This window comes from Ooceraea biroi, chromosome 4, assembly GCF_003672135.1.
Source record: "Ooceraea biroi isolate clonal line C1 chromosome 4, Obir_v5.4, whole genome shotgun sequence".
Lineage (NCBI taxonomy): Eukaryota > Metazoa > Arthropoda > Insecta > Hymenoptera > Formicidae > Ooceraea > Ooceraea biroi.
This window is the reverse complement of record NC_039509.1, coordinates 9591759-9614856: the sequence shown is the minus strand read 5'-3', so window position 1 is coordinate 9614856 and position 23098 is coordinate 9591759. Positions and strand designations below refer to the sequence as shown.

At 40.8% G+C, this 23098-nt stretch overlaps 2 protein-coding genes across 5 annotated transcripts in view; one reads left to right on the top strand and one right to left on the bottom strand.

The window, feature by feature from the left end:
* Nucleotides 1-23098, bottom strand: part of LOC105282675 (disks large 1 tumor suppressor protein) — a 452432-nt gene that overhangs the window by 402563 nt on the left and 26771 nt on the right. The gene's annotated exons all lie outside the window — the stretch shown is intronic.
* On the top strand, nucleotides 1330-11327 carry LOC105282667 (facilitated trehalose transporter Tret1). Its single transcript, XM_026969158.1, has 3 exons — nucleotides 1330-5911; nucleotides 9631-10011; nucleotides 10164-11327. Exons 1-3 carry the CDS (start codon nucleotides 5842-5844, stop codon nucleotides 11096-11098), a joined length of 1386 nt encoding a protein of 461 aa, XP_026824959.1. The 5' UTR covers nucleotides 1330-5841; the 3' UTR covers nucleotides 11099-11327.

The following is a 23098-nucleotide window of genomic DNA, read 5'->3' as shown; positions in this document are numbered from 1 at the left end:
TGGCGCTGCTGCGCACGCCGCGCGCCTCGTGTACTCATTGTGTTCTGTTCGTTATCCGAGATAACAGTGTCTTTTAGGTTATATTGTTTTTCCCAGTGATTCTTGTCTTCGGCCTCTTCTCTAGTGATGTAGAGGTATCAGTGCACGACGAAAGGCTTATGTGACATGTGCGAGAGACGTGATTCTCGTTATTATCGGGACAATTACTCTTGAGACGGCGAGATCACGCGCGCAGCCTTGGATGTGCTCGTCGGTTCGGCAGCGTCTCGTGGAAATTCTCCACCAGTTTCTCTTTCGGTTTCGTGCGTTTTACCTTGGCATCAGGGCAGAACGTGCAGGCAAACGTTCGAGAGAATGGAGGCTTCGCCATCGTCGTTTTTTCCTCCCAGGCGGATAGATACCGAGATCGCTCGCACGTCAATTCGCTGGCAGATAGCTCGTTGTGTTCGTTTTCGTCGGCGGCGATGCTGTCTTCTTCGATATCTCAGGTGAGCTATTTTCCTTTTTTAGCATCAGCGGTCTTGTGTGGCACGCGTTAGCATTGCTGACCGTGCGAAAAGGAGAGGTCTCACGCTATTTTTCAGTTCGGCGAACATAACCTCTACGCGCGCTCGCGGCATCGGGAGATTAGGGCACCGAGCAGCGCCGTGGGATTTTTCGACGGCGGAGGACATCGCACGTGCGCAAGGTTTTCTCAGCGGGTACCGTGGCGTTGCCACCGGCCTTTTGAGCACAGAGCATCGAAGAACCGACGATCGCATAAGCGTCCGGGGCGTCGTACCAGGTATGTCCTTTCCACGACCCAGTCTTCCCGATATTTGGATAGAGAGGACATAACCGACGGTTTCTTCTGCTCCTCCCCCCTCTTCTGGATTCTCCTGATGTCTTCTGGCGCTGTCGACGATTACGCCTTCGTCTTCATGCGGTATGCTGCTCACTGGCTGTCGCCAGTTCGAGCGTTCTGAATCCAGATTCTATGGGGGAGTTCACGTACCCGCTGCAGCCTTCTGTGTTGCTGCGTTCGGCAACAACGCCCGGCGCTTTGAACGACACTCGCTCTTCTCTTTCTCCCCTGTACGGTGTGCTATTGCACTGGACCCGAGGTGAGGAGTTGCTTCCTGAGAATTCAGCGCTCCCTGATGAATAATCAGGCGCATCCGCGCTCAGGAGTCTTGGACCTTGCCGTGCTCTACTCGCATCGGAGAGAGGATATCAGCGCTCTACCTGCTTTGGGAATGTCGAAGGGTCTGGAGGCACTAGTCTCATGCACAGACAGTGGAGACTCAGTTGCCTAGTTATCCCCTTCAGTCATCAGGCGAGCCGGACATCGTGCACGATCCTGAGGACGACGCACGTTTGCTGCTTGCGCATTGCGCAGCCAGCATTCCTCTGCTCGTCACCGCCATCGGCCTTTGCGACCCAGGAGATTCTGTATCTTCCTTTCTTGCAATTCCTTCTCACGGAATTGTTTACTTTGGCCGGACTCTCGCCGCTACGCTTTTAGCGTCGCTGTCAGCAGCCGTCGGTGAGTTTCGTCCTTCGGCCCTTTGCCGGACCCGTCGTCGCAGCCGTCATCACCAACGCCGTTCCAGCCGCCACCGTCGCCAGTGCAAAGGAGATCTCTCCATCCGGTTTGTTGGCCATCGAAGCAGCGCCACCAGTTTCGTATATTTCCACGCAACACGGATCGGTGGCAGCGGCGTGCTGATGCAGGCTTCACAACCGGAGGGCCTCCAGTTCAATTCCAGGCAGCGGATTCTTCGCTGCCATGTGACAGCGGCTACGGTGTTGACGGTAATGTCGCCGCAATTCCCAGTGGCAGTCGGCGATAACGTCGCAGACAGGGACAGAAGGGCACTGTCCTGCCACTTACGCTTGTCACAAATCCATTTTCTATTATTTGGCAGGCTGGTGAGCCTCTGTTCGCCCTCTGTTGGCTTGGCTCGCCGAGCAGCCTTATCGTTGGAGCTGTCTCCATCGCGCTCCGTCGTGAGCCTCGACGATCTGCTGAGCGCTCAGACACATCGGAACATTGGCCAACTTTTATACTGACGCTGAGAGAGTGGACGCACTTCGGGATTGCTGACCTCTGTTGCCACAGTGCACCGGATGAGTGTCTTCCTTTTCTCTGGCCAGACTCTTCGCACTCCAAATATGTGCGCATATAATTTCTGGGGTTCCGGGACGCTATTGTTCCTGTGGATCGTTGGGCGCGTTTGTTACAGACATCTCTGAGAGAGAAACCGTCCTGTGGCCAACTATGGATCTTCTCCTGCGGGAGTTGCGCTTATCGCGCCTTATTTTTGCTCCCAGCGCTCACATGGCCCATCCTGCTGGCGACGCCTATTTTCCATCACGTGATGCCAGGAACGCAATGTTTCTGCGCTTTTTAGGGGCTTTAGGTGCGCTCGCGGTGTTGCTTCTCGGCTTCTTTACACCCCTTGCACTTTCTCTAGCAGTCCGTGCAGTTGTTACGGGTACCTTTGCGGGACAGACTAGCTATATTAAAAGACCTTCTCCAGGTCTTGCGACTGGTCGCCATCTTCAGTCGCAATTGGCAACGTCAGCCAGGAACGCAAAAGTTTTTGGTTCCTGCGCCTGCGGCATACTATATGCTCGCTGCTTACCCGTTTTACAGCTCAGTTTTTGGAGCTCCCTTCAGGTTCTCTAGATGAGTATCCTTCCGAATGCACCTTTGAACTTTGGGGCGGTCTTCGTGCGGGTGTGCGTACGCACATGTTACGTACATACACACACACTCGCACACGACTAGCGGTAGTAACCCTGTAGTGGTAGTAACGCTGTAGTGGTGGTAACGCTATTTGACTCTCCATCGTTTCCTGGAGTACTGTTAAGCGGCCTGTAACGCTTTATCGCGTTTGGTTGAGATTCCTTTGAGGGCCTTTCATTATACTGCGCCCCTCTTTTTCTTTTCTCCCACTTCTCGTTTTGCGACACAGCGAGTGCTACTCGGAGGATCGGTTCACTTTTAGTTTTTAGTGTTTTACGCATTTTGGTTGTCCTTCATAGACGATTCTATCGCCGTGGTTGAATCTTGCAGTAGATTCCGATCTTGAAGACTTCCGACTAGTAGCAGCGCCTCGTCATACGGCCGGCCGATTCAGGCCCCGGCATTGGCATTGGACCCGTTCATCCCCTCTCCGGAGGGCTTAATCCTCGGCGATTTTTCCTTGTTGCCACGAAGACTATGACGTCTGCGGACGACGGCAGCGGGAGCTGGTGACTCTTCGGAAACCCTCGAAAGCCTGTTCATCGTGTCTCCTTGTGATACTAGAGACCAACGTCGGTCGTCGCTTTCCTGCAGATCTCCCAACGATCGTTGCGGCCTCGCCTCTGAGGATGTCGCAGTCCGGCACAATTCCAGTACTCCGGTTCGGTTCGTACGGACATACAATCCATAAATCGGGTTCGTCATGTCTGTTTCCTGTGTTCGGGCTCCATTGTGGCCCTGCCTTTGGCTATCTCTTTTTCTCATCTCTTCTCAGGATTATTATCTGGTTTGGACTGCAGATCGGTATTTTTTCAGAGACGGCCTGCGGAGTTGCTTGCCTTTGGCATTTATTGTCGGCACCCTTGACTACTCTCCGCTCTTTATCCCTTTTCTGAATCAGCTCGAACAACTTTCCCTTGCGCCTTGTTCGTGGCGATACTTTTGCCAGCGTCCGTAGACGCCTCTTTTTTCTATCTGCTCTCCTCAAGGTTTCGAATTTCCTGCTCACGGTAGTGGCAGTGCCCATGTTGCCTTGGCTACGATGACCACGTCTCATTCACCCTTCCAATGGACTCTCCGAGTGGTCTCATGTTTACCTATATGGCTTTGCCACCGAGTTCCTTTCTCTCGGGACGTTTTTCCCCTTCCTGCCCTCTGGGCAGGTCAGCGGGTTCCGACCCCCTGGGAGTCTCACTCCATTTCCTTAATTCTCATGATGTCGTCATCTCTCTGCATGACAAGAGGATCATTTTTACCGTTTTCCTCGGTTTGCGGTTTATTGTTCCACCCGCAATATCTTTTTTCGTTTTTTCATCTTAGCGTCAGGTTGTCGTTCAACCCTTTCCTTATCTTCGCGTTGAAGATCACGCGTATCTTTTCCTTTTTCCTTCTCTGCAGTACTGCTGCCTTCGGACTCTTTCACTCGCCGTTAATTCCGCAACCGAGAAGGTTAGACATATCTAATGTGCTTCATTTTTTGATTGTATATTCAGCTCTAGGTTCTACGTCTTTTTACAGGACTTAGCTTATATCTCCTCATAGCTCGTATACGCGGCTACATTGCCGGATCTATCCAGGATTACCTGCCCAGTCAACATCACCATATGTTTGGCGCTACTTTTCGGCAGACGGTGGTCCTTTGGAGCTATAGCAACAAGGTCGCACGAGTGAGTTCTGAGTCTTTGCTACTCAGCCCAGGAGTTGTTTGGTATCCTCTTTCTTTTTTCACAAGGTGCGATTTTGTCATTCCATTTTCCGCTGGCACATGTGTGCATAGCACCTGCATGGCGGCATTGCTCTTTTATTCTTTTCTTGCCGCCAACCTTTATTTTTCTCCGGTTCCTATTTTGGTTCCCTACTTTGGGCGTCCTGTTCTGCGGCAAATCGCTGCTTTAAACAGCTACATAGTTATTCCATCCAGACGAGACCTAAGGAACATAATTGTATGATTGAACGAACTTACTAAGTGAAATTCGATCCTAATTATGTCCTTGGTCTCGTCCGGATGGACCTCCCTTCCTTTTTTATTTCGCCCTCCCAGTTTTTCGCGATTTGCCTAATTGAATTTTCTTTCAACTTATGAGTACACGAGGTGCGCGGCGCGCGCAGCAGCGCCAGACGCGCCGCGGCAACGCGGGACGCGCGAGGTGATGAACCGCTTTTTATTTTGGCGGTTCTTTGAACACTGTTGTCGAGGTGCGTGCAGGAGCACGACTACATAGTTATTCCATCCGGACGAGACCAAGGACATAATTAGGATCGAACTTCACTTGGTAAGTTCGTTCAATCATACAATTCTTCATAACTCTATAATAAACAAGCGATAGCTAAAACTTTTTGCAATTTAGTCAGAGCCATATTCTTGAGAATATGTATCAAGATCATTGAAATCGGTGAAGTCGCCTCTGATCTGAACTTTACCATCAAATATAATATTATTTCCTTATCTTTCATATATAAATTATAATTCTATTTATAAATTCGATCGCAACACAAAATTATTATCTATTACAATTGACTTCTTTATCTAAATACTCTTAACGACCAACTAATATTGAAAAAGATATTGAGAAATGAAATATATGTACTATCAAATGGGATGGAAAGTAAATCATCCACTAATTATTTTTTATATTTGTTTCTATCTTAAAAGTTTCACTCACTCGTGTTTCGAATCTAAAAAATTAACACACATTTACATATTATATACATTTTTTATGCACTCGGTACGTTGTTCAATATACAAGATACAATATACTATTGACCTTCAGATAAGGAAACCGAAACTTCTTTAATTATTAAACATATTCATGAACAATTTCTATTTATTATTAATTAAATTATACTAAACTATATTAATTAAATTGTAATTGTATTAAATTGTACCGTTAGAAGTTATAACGTCAGTGATTGCAAATGAAGGTAAGGGTTTATTCCGCGCTTGGTAAACTTGAATTTGAACGAGTCTATATGGTATTATAATATTTATCTCAAAGATAGTTATCACGATTTGTGCGTCAACTCTTGCGTCTCGACGAGTAGTCGTAAGTATAATACACCTGTAGCGCCATGCAGAAAGTCAGTCGTAAGTAGACTTCAGAAAACTCATCATGGATAAAAACATGGAGAAAGAGAAAGTTAAGAAAACAATGTGGCCTCAATGGGTCGCTGGTATCGGAGGTACCTATATAAAACATTTTTTATACTTTTATAAAAATATATATTAATGTATATTCATGGTATTAAGTATTATATGTTATTTAAGCGTCTCGAAACTTGTTATGCAATTTTCAAAATCTATAAATATTTTTGTGCGAAATGCATCTTGCGATTTGTGAACAGTATAATAAATGCGAATGAAAATGAGTATGAATGATTGAAAATTTGAATGCTATATGCGATTGCTGCAATTGATAATTGAATTTGAATGCTATGAGTGATTACTACTCCGATTGCCTCTATTAACACGTTGACTGCCACGCAAGTTTTGTATGTTTTGCCCTGGGGGCCACAATAGAATTTTTAATATTCTAAACATACAATGACAAAATATTAAGTAATATGATTAAATAAGATCACATCACCATAATCACCAGTGACCACCATACATTCCACAGTACATTCAGTTACTCTTGATAAACTATTTTTCGACAACGACCTCGCAAGTATAAAAAAAAATGAATGTCTGTGATGTATCAAAAAAATATTGCAAATTTTGGTTCTCAAAAAGCTCCGTAAGCTCCGGTCACAAGTGATCAACGTGGCAGTCAACGTGTTAAGCCGAAGTCACACGGTACAATTTCTGTGCTTGTTGCCTAGTATGCTACCTTGCTGTACTTGCTTTGGTGCACGTTACGTACCTCTGTGCATTGAACGCGGCATAATGGCGTGCATGATTCCATGTTTACTACAGTGCATTATTTCGTACTTGATTCCTTGCATGCACCAATCAGTGCGTCGGAGACAATGACGTGAATGTGATCAAGAGACTGTATCAGCAACGTTCAGTATACTATGAATACGCTATCAACTAATTCACTGCACTATAGCAATCAGTTTCGTTTTACGCTTTTATACAGTGGTCTAGGCATCATATCAAGCAGATATTGTATAAGGCATATAAGACAGCAAGCACGGAAATCGTATGACTTCGGCTTTAGTTTCCTTTAGTGCTCTGCGAGTTAGCATAATATGTATATGTAGTTAATGTGCTGCGAATGAGTTGCAATTTTCTTATCGTCTTGCATTTTCCAATTAGCATTAAGAGACACGCGTGTAGTGTCTCGCGTTATCGTTTATTTATTATTATATTTATGTCAGTCTGTTTCTATGGCTATTAAGGCACATTAGAATTTGTCACGTAACGAATTGTCAGCAAGTCTATCGTTGTTTATTAAAGGCTTTGTTTGCTAACCGTTTTTATGTTTTTCGTTAACAGCTATTTTGTGGTGTAATTTAGTGCGTCAATCCTTTAAGTAAGAATTAAATCCTTTTCTTTTCGGAAACAATTGTTTTAAGTACCAACTGAAAACCAAATTAAAAAAGTTGTGATATCCACACAAAACTTATCTTTTCTTAAAAAAGGTAAAAAAAACACGCCAAGTGCACACAATGCTTGATGCGATGGAAAAAGTCTAAGATAACATCGTTTCGAGAATAATAGTTGGGATATCAAAACATCGTGACAATAATGGAAAAAATATCACATAAAAAAATTACATTTTATTAATTAACTCGTATTTAAAAAAGTTTCTACAAAAGTAACAATATCAAAAAACCCGCCAATTGAGAATACAAATTACTCTTTAAAACATAAGACAAGAATTCAGTTATCGGGATTTCAAAAAAGCATTATTGTAATATTAGGAAGTTGCATAATTTCTGTCGTATTTAGGGAAAAAATAATGTAGCTCTAAATTTTTAACAAACTTGGCTGCTGGTTTACAACATATGAAACAAAATAGTTAAACTAGCAGCGCCAAAACTTTTTTCTTTGTAAAAATTTAGAGCTGCATTACAAATTTAAATATATAAACGAAGAATAAATAATAAATAAGAATCGCTTGTAAAACTTTTTTGCGAAAGAAATCAAGCGACGCGGTAGCGTCGCGACGCCAAGTACATAAAAAATAAGGTTCCGAGCGATGAGCATCACTGCATATACGTCGAGCGTTGCCAAATTCATTGCATAAACGTCGAGCGCTACCGTAAAGCTTATCTGGAATTCATGTCATTTGACAGGTCACATAAACTTATGATTAAAATATTTCAGGAACTAAAACCGATATCAAAAATCTAACGGCACTTTTATTATATAATATGAATGCAAGCTTTCGATTGCGACCAATTTGAATAAGATTGATGCAGTCAATCCTTAGTCAATTATAATCATATATTATAACTGCGAAGTTCCGTTTTCCATTTCCAGACTCACGTACATATGTTCGCACATACACATGCAAAGCGATTTTGTCCCTCAAGCTTGCATTCACACATGCGTTCATACATGCGCGATTTAATTTATTCGTAATTAAAAATACATGGAAAATGTTTTTTCTTACGACAAAGATATAAATTGAATAAGCTATAAAAAATTTTTAATTTACTTGTTTTAAATGAAATCATCGTGATAGCGTTGCAATGATAATTAGATGATTCTTTTAATTGTGAAATATAAATTATGAAAATTTAAGATATATTTTGGAACATTTACTCATAGAACGAAACCGAGAAAGAAAGAGGGAGGGAGGCACGACGTTGCACGACGACGTTGCACCGCATTGACGTGCTGTAACGTCATACGGCAACGTGGTGCAACGTCGTCGTCGTCGTCGATGTGGTGCAACGAAAAAAAAAGTACAAAATCGCTTTGAATGTGTATGTGCGAACATATGTACGTGAGTCTGAACCTGATTTCGGAAAAGGAGAAGAACGAAACGTCACAATTCTAACATTCAATTACAATATTTCAGGATTGACTGAATCATTTTTATTTGGAGTGGTCGCAACCGAAAGCTTGCACCCATATTATCTTATAAAAGTGCCGTTAGATTTTTTATTATGGCTTTAGTTCCTGAAATAGTTTAATCATAAGTTTATGTGACATGTCAAATGATATGAATTCCAGATAAGCTATACGTTAGCGCTTGACGTCTATGCACTGAACTTGGTAAAGCTCGATGTTTATGCAGTGACTCTCATTGTTCGGTACCTTATTTTTTATTTTTGTGTACTTTTCTATAAAAACATTAAAAATTAATGAAATATAAAAAATTTTACAAAAAGTAATGAGATCCCTCTAAAAAACCTTACAAAGGTAAAAGAATACGCTAAGTACATAAAAAGCAAAACCAAATATGATGAAATCCATAGTTAACTAGCCAAGTACCTAGAAGCAATTCAGTTTGAGGATTTGTAATTTGAAATAATACTTGGCGTGCCCGGGTCGCATTAAAACGTACGTCCTACCTATACTTTGTGTAAACTGTATGTGTAAATTAGAGTAAGTAATGAAAAGGGATATTTATAATCACTCCGCTAATATGCAAAACTGTAAACGTATTTGTTTTAATATTACCAAATACAAAGATTTATGAGTCATTAGTGAAAATACTCAAGGCAATACAAATTTAGAAGAATGCATGTCCAATGCGACCCGGGCACGCCAAGTATTATTTCAAATTACAAATCCTCAAACTGAATTGCTTCTAGGTACTTGGCTAGTTAACTATGGATTTCATCATATTTGATTTTGCTTTTTTATGTACTTGGCGTATTCTTTTACCTTTGTAAGGTTTTTTAGAGGGATATATATATGTGTATATATATATATATATATATATATATATAAAGAAATATAAATAAGGAAGAATCGATGAAATAATGTTCCTAATTTTCAGTTAATCTTTTATTGCTGCAACTGGGAATGATGGTTAGTTGGAGTTCACCGTACGTCGCTTCTCTAACTTCGGATGAAGGCCGCTTTCATATAACAATGCACGAAGCCTCGTGGATAATTTCGCTGTTGAATTTGGGTAGTCTAGTTGGCGCTATTACCGGTTCTATCACTGTCAACTATTTCGGTACCAAAACAACCATTCTCATCACCAGTATGCTGTTGGCCTTCTGCTGGCTCTTTACGATCTTGGCTAATCGAGCGGAATGGTTGTATGCGGCTAGGTTTCTGGGTGGCATCAGCCTCGGAAAGATGTACAGCAGCTTTTCGCTTTACTTAGGCGAGATCGCAGATCCAAAAATTCGTGGGGCTTTGGTCTTTCTAGGTACGTGTTCCAACATCTGAATGTGTGCATACATACGCGTAAATTGCTATGAACAATTGTGCAGTATAATTTCAAGCAATGTGAAAAATGCTACATATTAGAAGATACAATTGTACGTAAACACTAACGAGCATTAAATCCTTTTTTTGCAGCTATGAGTGGAGTACCGATAGGCAATTTAATAATGTGCATCATGGGCACGTATTTAAAAATGGAAATTTCCAGTGGTATAAGCCTCATACTCTGTGTCATACTAATGGTTATTTTCATCTGGCTGCCGGAATCGCCGCATCATCTCGTTAAGATCAAGTCGGATGAGAAAGCGCAAGCGTCGATACTCTGGTATCATCGTGACTGCGATGTGGATTCGGAACTACAGTCTCTGAAGAAGTTCATCGAGATAAACAACAGCCTACCCTTCATGGACGTCCTAAAGGAATTCAAATTTCCGCATAATTGGAAAGCGTTACTTCTCGTGGTGACGCTTCTTATGTACAGTCAAATGTGCGGCCTGAACAACGTGATATCTTACATGGAAACCATCCTGCGAAGCTGTAGAGTGACCGTTATAAAGCCGGCAGTAGTCGTAATTATTGTCACTGCCTGCGGAATCGTCAGCTCTCTATTCTCCATGTTGCTGATCGACAAGTGCGGTAGGCGGGTACTGATGCTCACTTCCACCTCTTCCGTCATCGTCTCAACAGTTTGCCTAGGTACGGAATTTCAACTACTCGACTTAGGCTATGACCCTGACAAACTCCAGCCACTTCCGATTTTCGCGATGATACTCTTTCAAGTATCCGTTTTTATCGGCATCTTATCGATACCCACGACTATACTTGGTGAAGTCTTTCAACCTTACATAAAGTGCGTAGCCAGTTGTTTCGCTAGCATCGCAGCCGGAATTTTCTCCTTCATCTCTGTAGCGACTTATCAGCCTCTGGTCAATTTAATCACGGAAAAGTACGTGTTCTACACCTATTCCCTGTTGCTGTTAACCGCCATACCGTATACGCTTCTGTGCATGCCCGAGACCAAGGGCAAGACATTGCAGAAAATTCAGGAAGAGTTGACGAAGAAGAGTTGAATCTGTTTGAATGTATTTATCGGACTGCTAAACCCAACGGTATGCATAGAAAACTTGTGATGCGATTATTCATTCTCTCATGTTCGTCGCGTAAATTACGTACAACGTCGATGTCGGTGCCAACCAACGCTGCCGCGACTACTGATCTGACAAATCTGATTGCTTGTAATATTTTTATTAGCTAACAAAGTGAAATTACCACACAATAAAGATTAGCTATGAAGTGATATGTAGAATTTGAATTAAATATGCAACATAGGAAAGTATTTCCGTTGCATTTATTGATTATCATTGACACTTATTTTGTATAGATACATTATACAGGGTGAGGCATCTAAAACAGGCCACCTGAATATCTCGGCTGTTATTAGTGATAGAAAAATATGTGTCAGACCAAACTTGCATGGTTTCGAGGGACACATAATTTGTTCTAAATAGTTTTTTATTAGATGGACGCATAGAGGTCATATGAAGGTCAACTTCGTTTTTTTAAATGGTATGATATGTTTTTTTACGTACCATCTAGTAGAGCGTTTGAAGATGCGCACATTGATCTACGGGTCAAAATCATTCAAGGTCACTGAAGGCTAAAATTTCTAAGTGCTAGAACTTTTTCATTTCTGAGTTTACGGTATTTTCAATAGCAGGGAACTCTAGGTAATATAATGTTACGTCCAGAGACTGCACAGTTCCTTGCTTCCAAGGAAATTAGTGATATTTTTTAATTGTCGGTCAATGAGGCAACGCGTCGAGCCGGTCGCGTGCGATCAATAGGGCCCCAGTGAGGGATTAGAAGAAACGGTGACACAGCTGTGTCGGATCCGAGGAAATATCTTCACAAGAACCGCGGGTTGTGACGCACGTGTCCGGGCAGGCGCGATATTAGATCCGGATATCAAACCCTTTGGTCTTACTGATCAATTTATAAAAAAAAACAAGCAACAAATTCGATCGCGCGTGACTGTAGGCTCGCGGTGTATCACTCTTCCTGGAAGAGAAAATGATACAGCTGTGCCGGATCATTCCCCGGGTAGATACCTCACAGGAACCGCGAGTCCGGCCACACACATACCGGTACTTCCGGCTTAAAAAGAAACCATCTGTGGACGGTTTATCGCCTCATAGACCAACCGATCATATTTGCAATTAAATTAACTAACGGCCCTCGAAAGGTGGTTTCCTGAAAACGCAGTTCCCGGAAAAGCTACCTCTTTTCCACGTCATCCCTATCGTGTAAAAGGTGATGACCACTCCGGAGGGCAGCTTTTTCATTCTGTCCGTGTTCGCGAACGCAGCTCATCCATTTTTTGTCCGTGACCACGAACGTACCTTGTCAGCCTTAGCGAAGGTACCTTGTCAGCTTTAGCGAACGTACCTTGTCAGCCTTCGCGAACGACACAATTTTGTGAAGTCAAGTGCCGGGCCGTGAACACTAACTTTGGTGCGCGAGTTAGATATCACCCAAGCAACTCGACGTGCATTTGACCGTTACACCATCCACCCGACGGCAGTTCATTGGCACAAACGGATTTTTCCAAGTTTCAGCATACAAGTGAGCGTTTTCCTTTAGCTGTCACTCCTTTTTTCTTTACTCTTTGTCTTCTCTTCCTTTTGTTTGTTCATCGACAATTTTCATTCACATTTCTCCTTCAGCTCTCTTCTACCCCTTTTCTATACATTTCTCCTGGACTCATCCTGTATCCCCCTTTAAGTGTTTTCCGGCAAACGATCACGCAGTCCGTCTCCCTCTGCGGGACCATCCAGCAGCGACCAAGCGTCGTTTCCTGGGGGCCATTCAACGACGGAGCCACCGCGTAAAAAGATCGCGACCGAGATCGATCCGCGGCCCCCCTCAGCGTGTTCGACCAGTTCATCGGTTATAGTATTAGATTCTTTTCAGCCTCCTTCCCCTGCCCTTTCCGTCCAAACAGTATCTTCCACCTCGCATCGGGCATCCCCTGATTCTTCCGTTCAGATACTGGAACCCCTACCCCGAACACCTTCTCCGTTCTCTGTCTCTTCAAGCGTCTCTTTTTCCGCACCCTCCGTTTCTTCTTCGCGCTCCTCTTTGCGTCCTTCAACCCCTTCAAGCGTCACTCTCTCTTTATCTCCGCCTCCTTTTTCTCTTACACCCCTTTCGTGTTATTTCTCTATGTCCGAATCCTCTTCGCGAGCATCCATTCAAGTGTCACCTCCTAGCTCTCCCCGTTACTCTCCGTCTATTTCTCCAGCTCCTTCCTCCCTACGCTATTCGCCTGTGCAACCTGCCGATTTGGAGAATTTTGCAAATTCTCCTTCTCCTCCTCGTTCTCCGTTGCCCGTCAGGGATGACGACATACTCGAAGAGTTCATCCAGCGTTCACTAGTGACTCTAAGAGAGCGATTCCTCCACATTTTCCCTCCAGTCATTCACCCTCTACCACCTAATGCCATTATGATAGACCCAGACTTTTGTCCTATTCCCTCTCTCGGGGCCGCTCTTCGGAACACCGACCCAAACGTCGGGATCCCTCTGATTGTCAGAGGACACCTATATCCCATCCTGTTCCCTGCCTCTCTCCTCCACCGGTATTTTTTAAGTAATGATTAGTGTTAATATAGAAATAGAATTAGAAATAGATCAGTCGCCGTAATTTTCATTTATATATTACTTTATTAGTTAAGTTGTTCTCCTTTAGTTTTTGTTTTTTTTTTAAATAGACTCAGTTTGGAAAATTGATCTAGGAAGAAAGCGTTTAATTTCCGCTTATGTTTAGTTTTCAATTTGTAATTAATTATAATTTCCGAGTAAACCACATTTTCAATTCACACATTGTATAGACACAAAACAACACATACACTTTAAATTTCTTTCAACCAAATATGTTTTAGACATACTTTGTTTTCTTTAGAATAAAATGTTTATTAGTTAACTAGTCACCGATGTATTATTCATTTTAATTCCCTCTATTCGTCTCCGCCTTCCCAGATCGTACGGGTCCTATCCCAGGTAAAAGGGATTCAGTTTCCCTGACCTAAAAAGGGACCAACGGACAGACCGTTCCAGGGCCTACGGTAAAATCGACCTCCGTGGTCGTTGACCTTTAGGCCGGAGCAAGTGGTCAGTCCGACTCGTGTTTTGGGGTCTGACCGCCACAAGATACGAGAGGCGTCCTGTTGCGCCCTTCCTTCGAGCTCACGGAGCTCTGGACGTAACAATAAAGTAAATTATTTTCCCTTGCAGTTGGCCTTCAGTGACCTTGAATGATTTTGACCCGTAGATCAATGTGCGCATCTTCAAACGCTCTACTAGATGGTACGTAAAAAAACATCATACCGTTTAAAAAACGAAGTTGACCTTCATATGACCTCTACGCGTCCACCTAATAAAAAACTATTTAGAACAAATTATGTATCCCTCGAAACCATGCAAGTTTGGTCTGACACATTTTTTTCTATTACCAATAACAGCCGAGATATTCAGGTGGCCTGTTTTAGGTGCCTCACCCTGTATAGTAATTGTAAGAATATTTTTTAGATGTTTATTTTATTTATTAATTATACTAGAAAGAATGATATTTATCTGTAACGTCATAGATGTATTAGTTAACAAATACTTATCTAATCATGCAAATAAAATTATAGTTACTCTAGAAATGGTTTTACCGACGAAAACATGACAATTGTTTTATGAAATTATGTCGCTCGGAGATGTAAAAGCAAGGTGATTTCGCAAGGTGTTTTTGCAGTCAGATTAATACGCACAATATCATAAATTATCAAGAATTTACAGAAGCAACTGAAGAATTACAACGAACGGACCGACTATCAGAGAAATATGACAAGTGATTTCAAGCAAAAAGATTTCTTCTTATTTCACGTTATTATCATCACGCATCACGCATCATAGATAACAATATGATGCAACGAAAGAGCGAGTGAAGTTTCGTTAATGATGATTCTATCATTTGTCATTTTGATTTATCCCCTCACAAAGAGACGCGCTGTAACTATCTTCCTTTTCGATCAACATTATAAATAAGAGTGTTCTAACGTCGACATGGAACTTGGCCAATTTCACATTTTACAAGACGATATTTCAATCACAATCATTGTCGCATAATAACATTACAAATATTTCGGGTCTATGCAAATTCAACGCTATTTTATCTGACATGTACACAGTAAAAATTAAAATGTTAGTTTTAACATTTTTTGCATGTCCCAGAAAGGCCACTTTAAATTTTAAGTTAAAGAAACTCATTCGTCGTGTGTTACTTATTGACAAACTACAAATGTTAAGTAATTAACCCAACTGACTTTACATTTATTATGACTTTAAGTGTAAAAATAATATACAAATTAATTAAAACTACATGGAAAAGGAAGAGTAGTTACAATAACTCTCTCTCGTCAGAAATGTTGATAAAACATTTTCGTTCATACAATATGTTAAACTGAGACATTTTGATTATTTAAAATGATTGTGTTAAAAGCACTCAAAATAATATTCCATTTCTAAGAGACATACATAAAGTATTAAGTTGACATAAATATAATATATAAAAATGTTATAAAAATAATAACATATCAGTTGTATATTAATTTTACATTAAAGTAGTAATCAAAACGTGGTAACACAAGAAAATTTTAACATATGGACGCACAATTTTTTACTGTGTATAATTTGCCAATAACTCATTTCACTCGATAAGGAAAGGAACTATAAATACCCAACTCCATAAATAAATAGCACGTTCTTTATATAATAAACTCTGTAATGATAAAAAGAAGATTAACGTGCTACTTCGATAAAACTTTTTTCCTGGATGCATCATCTTATCATTTTAAACGTGATACGAGAAATGCTTTTACAATACAAGATCAAATAATTACGTGATAAATGCAATTTGTATTATGTTTGTTAATATTTGCTATTCCAGACAGTTCCAACTTACATATTGGATTGTGCCATGATATTTCATCGAACATCAACATACTCTCCTTGCGCCGACGTACTCGACTAGGATTTTAAATTCATTATCGTGAAATATGATTACACTGCAAGAGCTGCATAAACCAATAACTGTAACCACCACATCATGGGCAAAACGTTGCATACATATAATGCCCAGTAACGCACCCAGTAACGCAATTAAATTAGGGTATAAAGTAAATGGGTTACGCGTATACGCGCGCGTTTGTTTGCATCAAAATACTTACGTTTTATTTGCGTATATGCTATTTTTCGCGCGTGTATTTAGCGAAATAAAATTTTTTGTGAAATAATGCCTCATACGCGATAGAATATATGTATAACGAAAACAATTGTACCTACAAAAATAAAATCAAATAAAGGCTGCGTTCCGATATTACTGCCAGTACTGAAAATCTATAGTATACGTGACATAAACTATAGCTTTTCAGTACTGGCAGTCAATATCGGAACGCAGCCAAAGAAAGGCGGGGAATGCAGTCATTGACATTGTTTAAATAACGTTAACAAGTGTACGCGCATAAAATGTTAGATGAATTATGCGATCTATTCGAAAGCGGGTGAATGCTCTCGTGAAGATACTGGTTTTACCTAATAAAGATAACAAAAGATATAGCACGCGCGTACTCGCGGATATTCGCTTCTTATTTGCGCATTTGCTTTTCTTATGATTATTTATGACTCATAATAGTTTAGTACTCGTAAAAGCTATCGTATAAAGTAATGCTTTTATTGCGGAATTAAACACAATAATTTATGCAGCGACGAAGTATTTGATGGATTCTGATAATGGATTGTACTAAATATGTACACAATTAATAAATCAATAATACTTAATATAATGCTTCGTACTACCTAGGAAACGTTTAATAATCGATAATTCATCAGTTAGATCATGAAAAAGCAAAGAGAAATATAGCAATTTCATATTTTGTATTACATTATCGATTGTTTATATAATTATAATTCCAGAGTTATTCTGAATTAGTAGAGCAATTTAAGCCCTTATTCCGAAATCAAAGGCGAAACGTCCTTTCTCCACGCTACCGTTTAATATTTGTTATTGTTTAGTTGGCACGTTGCGATGAACGAGCGAACCGGCGAAATCTACTTTGCCTTGCAATTACTGCAACTTTCGACTGAACGAAAATGGCCTCAATCGGGCGCGCGGGACACGACGTCTTTTGCCGCTGCGAGAAAGTTTGTCAAACCGCGTAACGAGCGTAGAGTGTAATTGCCAGCCAAGCGCAAACTCAATTGTCCTCCGAGAAACCCCTACGTCCGTTCCGGAACTACCAATCACATTAGACCTGTCTGCAAGTAAACCCCGAGACAATTATCCCACCCTTCGGCGCTACCTGAGTATTCATATTTTACGACCAATAGTCATTTCAACGCCATCCATGCCGAGAGGCATGTTATAGCACCTGCTGCCAATAATGCAATATTGTTCGATGGTTTATTGTCAACTTTGGCCAACTCCTATAATTAGACATGTCGTATATTGGAATTGAACGTGTAATTGGGTTCTCATGGAAAATTATTTCTAGAGAAAATAGCTCTAATGTATTTTTTTAATACACTTTTTATACATTTTCATTATAAAAAAGACGTTAAAATATAAATACAAATGTTGTATAAAGAATATATCAAGATAATATTTTAACCAATCGACAACATCTCGATTAATTATTCCTCACGCAATGCGCCAAAGGAGAACATTTTCCTTCTCACATAAGAATATTCCGTACTCGCTCTCTCTCTTTTCCTTTCTCTCTCCTAAGTTGGAAAATGAACAGGCAGGCAATAACGGGGATTCGAGAAACGGATACTCGAGTCAACCGAGAAACCTTCGCGTGCAATTTTGCAATGCAATTACCTGTCGCCAACGATCTTCCTGAGTTTCCCCCAAGTTTCTCTATTCGCCACTCTTCGCAGAACCTTAAAATTCAACGAACCCTCAGAAAGGATCGTCTTTCCGTTTGCTGTCAGAATATTCCTTTCCCGATTTCACTACGCGAATGACTTGATCGACCATGAGAATCAAAGAAATCGCGAGCAATACTCGCTCTGACACGCGCGTATAAAGAATCACCGCAATTTTATCCGGTTACAGACCAACACGGACAATGTTCGTTTTTATGCGCGATGACTGTTTTTGTACGCGCGGGATCGGCTAGAATCGAGCAATGTCAGATAAAATAAGATTTATGCTCCTTTATAACCTCGGAACAAGAACAAGAAAGAAATTTATGTAATAGCTTCTCCTTGAAAAACGAATAATTGTTGAATTCGTCATTTTTAACATTTCTTGTAAATTTTACTTAGTTTTCTTAGTTATTGAAAATCAACGTTTCGTTTAACAAGATGCAAATAATGTTGTCACATTTGTTCAATCAAACACTTGTCAAAATTACAATGAAACAGTAACATAAAAAATTCGATGGATTATAGTCAAAGTATGTCATTTTCTATCTAGTAAATGTTGAGTCACATTTGTTTCATAATTAATATATCATGTAGTAATTACAGAGAATTACAATAATCAATATCAAATTACTACAATAGGAATAGCGATACATCCATACCGGTTTTGATATCAGTGTACATAGAGTTGCGCATTAATTTCGGAAATTTGTACAAAACAGCGAATAACCAGGCCGCTAACACGGAAGCAGTACTATACGTTAAATTACTACGTATTACCTTGAAATAGGACGCACACACCAGCGTTTTTGAACAATCACCCGACCGCTGGGCGACACACCACAAATCCGTTCACCGCACCATTCATCCCCGGGAAACAAATGCAAATCGACCGTACGAAGGACAATTTTCGCTGCGAAAAAGCTTTCGCGATGAAAAAAAGAAATCGTCGCGCACGATCGAGATACCTACCAGACCAGTGATATATCACGGAAAAAAGTTATAAAAAAACGAAATGGTTTTGGTTGACCGCCAAGTTGCGGTCTCAGTCAATGGAATACCAAGTGAGAAAGCGTAAGGGAGTAGAGAGAGAGAGTGAGAGAGAGAACTTTGTCGAAGAAGGGTCGCCGACCCACATTTTCGTGGCATGGTTTTCAGCGACCTGCGAGAAGCGCAGCTTGCTCTGTTTCCGTCGTGCAGATCGATGATACTCGCGGCTAACCACACAATGTGCTATGGTGACTGCAAATTCCACTTTCATGGGAGTGTAGGTCCAATGGTCAACCGTGTAAACCGTCACCAGCCAATACCGACAGCAATACAATTAGATGAAAATCGGGATGTAATTAACAATTTGGCTTTTCTTTCGCGACTAAATGCTTGTCTTGACAGTGAAATCTATACATGCGAATTTTTAATTAATATTAATGATGCAAAATAAAAATAAAAAAAAGATTTAAAGTCGATTTCCTAAGAACTAAGTATTTAATCCTCTCTCGAACGTGAAATACAGATCGTTTCTCTAAAAAGTAACGAGTCTTCGATTATAATAATGCTATATTGAATTGAGTTAATCCCTTAGATGCCATATAATATTATCTCGGCGGTACCCGCTAGGCTGCAAGTAAAACACTCAATAATAATTGAAAATGAACGTAATTGTTTATTGTAAAAGTTCAAACTGGAGCGTGTGTACGTGCTTTTTAGACACTACGCGTCCGGCAATGTAGAGTGCGTTAACGCGCTTATGCATCTAAAAAACGGTTAATCTACAATTGTAGCTAAGCTGATTATTAAAGCTGTATCGTCAGTCGCAATCGACTGACGATGCAGCTTTAATAATCGACAAGCACACTCGATGTACCACCGGCTACTTTCTAGGAAAACAAGAGAAAGAAAATAAAAGGAAACGGTTGCACGTACGTATACACTGACACGTACGTGAATATTTACACAGGGGAAATGAGACTGCAGGAAACGAGCGGAAGTGAGGATTCGCGTGGGACTGATCGTCGGCCCAATGGTACTCTCGTGCCAATATTCCTTTCTGGTTCATTTCCACCGTTCTTTTCCTCACTTTGTTCCGTGCGCGCTCTTTATTTTTTCCATCCATGCCACTCTTTCGTTTCACCATCCTCGGCAGACGCCAAATACGTCGTTATTTATATTGGGAGCCTATGCGTCTCACGAGTAGCCTTGTCTTCCCATTTGAAAAAAATTTCTTCACACAAAAGCTTTTTGTTTTGCGGACACAAAACTAGCCAGACCTCTCTAAAAGCGTTTGCATAGACGATATTTCTCAACTGAGTATTTCTAGATCCTTCTTGAAACTTTTATATTCAGAATTCTAATTTTAAATAAGTAAACGTTACAGCAATATATGTGACGGAAAGTTTCACAATTCTTTTATAGCGGATAAATATATATCCGTATAATATTAATATTTTTTACTAAAAACACAATTAGAGAAAGTCTCTAGCTGTTTACAAAAGCTGTCATTTATTTAAACCGTCGTGTATCTACAAATTTATGAGAAAAGCTTGAGAAACGATCCATCTTAATTCACGGTAGACGCGCACAGGTAATTAGCCCAATTAATATCAGCCGGCGGAACTTACGGTGATTGACCGAGCTAACGAACAATCGCGATTAACCCAATTAACGTTTTGGCGCTGAGCGTTCTAATGACTTCGATCGCTGGTGGGCTCAAGGTCAACAATCTGCAATTACTGTTCTCGGAAAAACGACACGAATCTTTATCGAGTATCGTACCTTCCTTCCACTCCCTTCGTCTAGTGGATGTAATTACGAGTGAAAATTAATTGCCGCGAAATCGCACGAATCTGTACACAAAACAACAATTGTGTGTGTGAGATTCATAGCAAACGTATAAAACATCCATCAACGAACGTTTTCAAGTTCTCTTTGACATGTAAAATGCTTGATTATAACATTTAATTCCTTTCGTTTGTTGTATACAGATACAATATATGTAACTTTGTTGCGGTAATACTGCGGCGAAAATGAAATCCGGATTAAATTTGTACAATATACAACACGGACAAGTTGGAGGTAGAGTGCGGTAGCGAGAACTATGTCGTCGTTGCCCGCAACGGCGAGTAAGTCTCTCACCGATGCAGCGGAAGAGTCGCAAGTAGAAAGAATCGGGCGCAAGCCAGACAGCGTGCGCGCGAGAGTCATTCCAACCGTCGATCCAACGGATACCACCCTGGTGTCCTCCATATGCGATTACCTCGGTAGAAAGAAGGCGAAGAGCGGGTTACGACGCCGACGGGAATATCTCTTTGGCCGCCACACGACTTTCCTTATCTTTCGATGTTTTCCGCGCACGCATAGCCGATGCGCCACAGCGGACTGAAATACGACTGATACTCTCACGAGAGTCGATCTCGAACACTCACGAGATTACACGGCCTCCCGAGAAGAAAATTCCTTTGCAAAAATGTCGAGGTAACTTCAAAATGTGATCAACACGAAAATTCGTTTTTGAAGTGCAGATAAATAATATGATGAATAGTAATGGACCCTAGGAATACGTACAAGATCGGAACAAGAAGCAGTTTACATTGAGCGATGAGTGTAGTTTGTAGGTTCTAATTTTGAGTCTCAGTTTCTTATCCGATAAGACTAGCGTTGAATTTTATACAAAAATGAAAATGGGAGAAATTGGTCGCTTTCAAGAATTATGTCAATTGACAATATAAAATGTCATCAAAGAAATTTTGAGCAAAGTAGACGAGCATTATGACATTGCGCATCGAACTCTTAAACGTCTCGAGTATCTCATTGTCAGTAACGAGTTAATGCTAGTGGTGGAGATGAATCGAAGGACAGGGACAGGAAGAGAGAAGGTTTCCGCGAGCTTTGAGTCCACAGCGGCGACCGCGTTGCCGCGCAGATGGAGTCTAAGGAGACGCCAAGGTTCACCACTTGTCTCTCGAGAGCTTTGCTCGCCTCTAGAACTCTCGAGCACTTGGTTAACACAAGGTAATTCCGTTGCAACGCAACGTCTTTGAGAAGACGCGCGCATCTCTGTCGCAATATCCTGATGACCTCGAAGAAAATTAAATAGTTACCTTACACCCGTTGCAGTGGAAATAAATAACTTTGAGACGACTGGCAGCAGAAAAGGTAATATTAAAGTACGACCGTTGGATTTACATTCGTAAATGTGGTATAATAGGATGCTGCAAATGTTCAACACGCTTCACATGTGTTCGTACATGTTGTGAAGGTACGTTTAACTTTCGGGTCAAGCATCAAATCGCGAAACCCTTGGGGCTACAGTTTACTCCGGCCGATGCGATGCCGGATACATGGCCATTTTCCAGAATTCAAAGGAGAGCGTAACCACGGCACGTTATCGTGCATAAATATTTGAAAAGTAATATGCTTGTAACGTATATATTATTTTACAAAAGCAAACGTCTATATAATATCTCGAAATTACGGAATAACTTATGACTCTCTACGAAATGTAATATTATCAAAGATTACGTCTCGTTGATTATGCTCAACTAAATTCAATGAACTTTGCACTCATGTCGATGAAAGTGTCATAATATGTAAAAACGCATGTAAATTACATGTAAATGTCGCGTGCGTTCTTCGCATAACTAAGAAAATCTTTTCACTTTAGAAAGTAAAGGAACAAAAACCCCAAGAACCTCGCAATAAGTTTCAGTGCTTTATAGGGACAATACTTAGAGATCTGCGGTAAGTTGCACTTTGAAACTCACCTTAATCCGTTACTTTATGCAACTTTGCTTTTAAAAGAGGTTCTTCTGTGGACGACTTCACGTCTGCTGCTCGCATCCCAATTCTCGATTTAATTTTATTGTACACATGTATATATGTGTATATATATATATATAAATTTTGATAAAAAAATTCTCTACTTTTCTATCTGAAATTCAAGAAGGAAAGTAGAACGAAAAACTCATTCGAAATTTAAAGAGATAGTTTAAGAGGATACTGCGTGGCATCATCTGACGAATAAAAGATACAGAAAAGAAAGACTTTATAAAAAGTGTGCAGCTAGATCCGTAAAGCATATAATATATACGTAGAATTAGCAC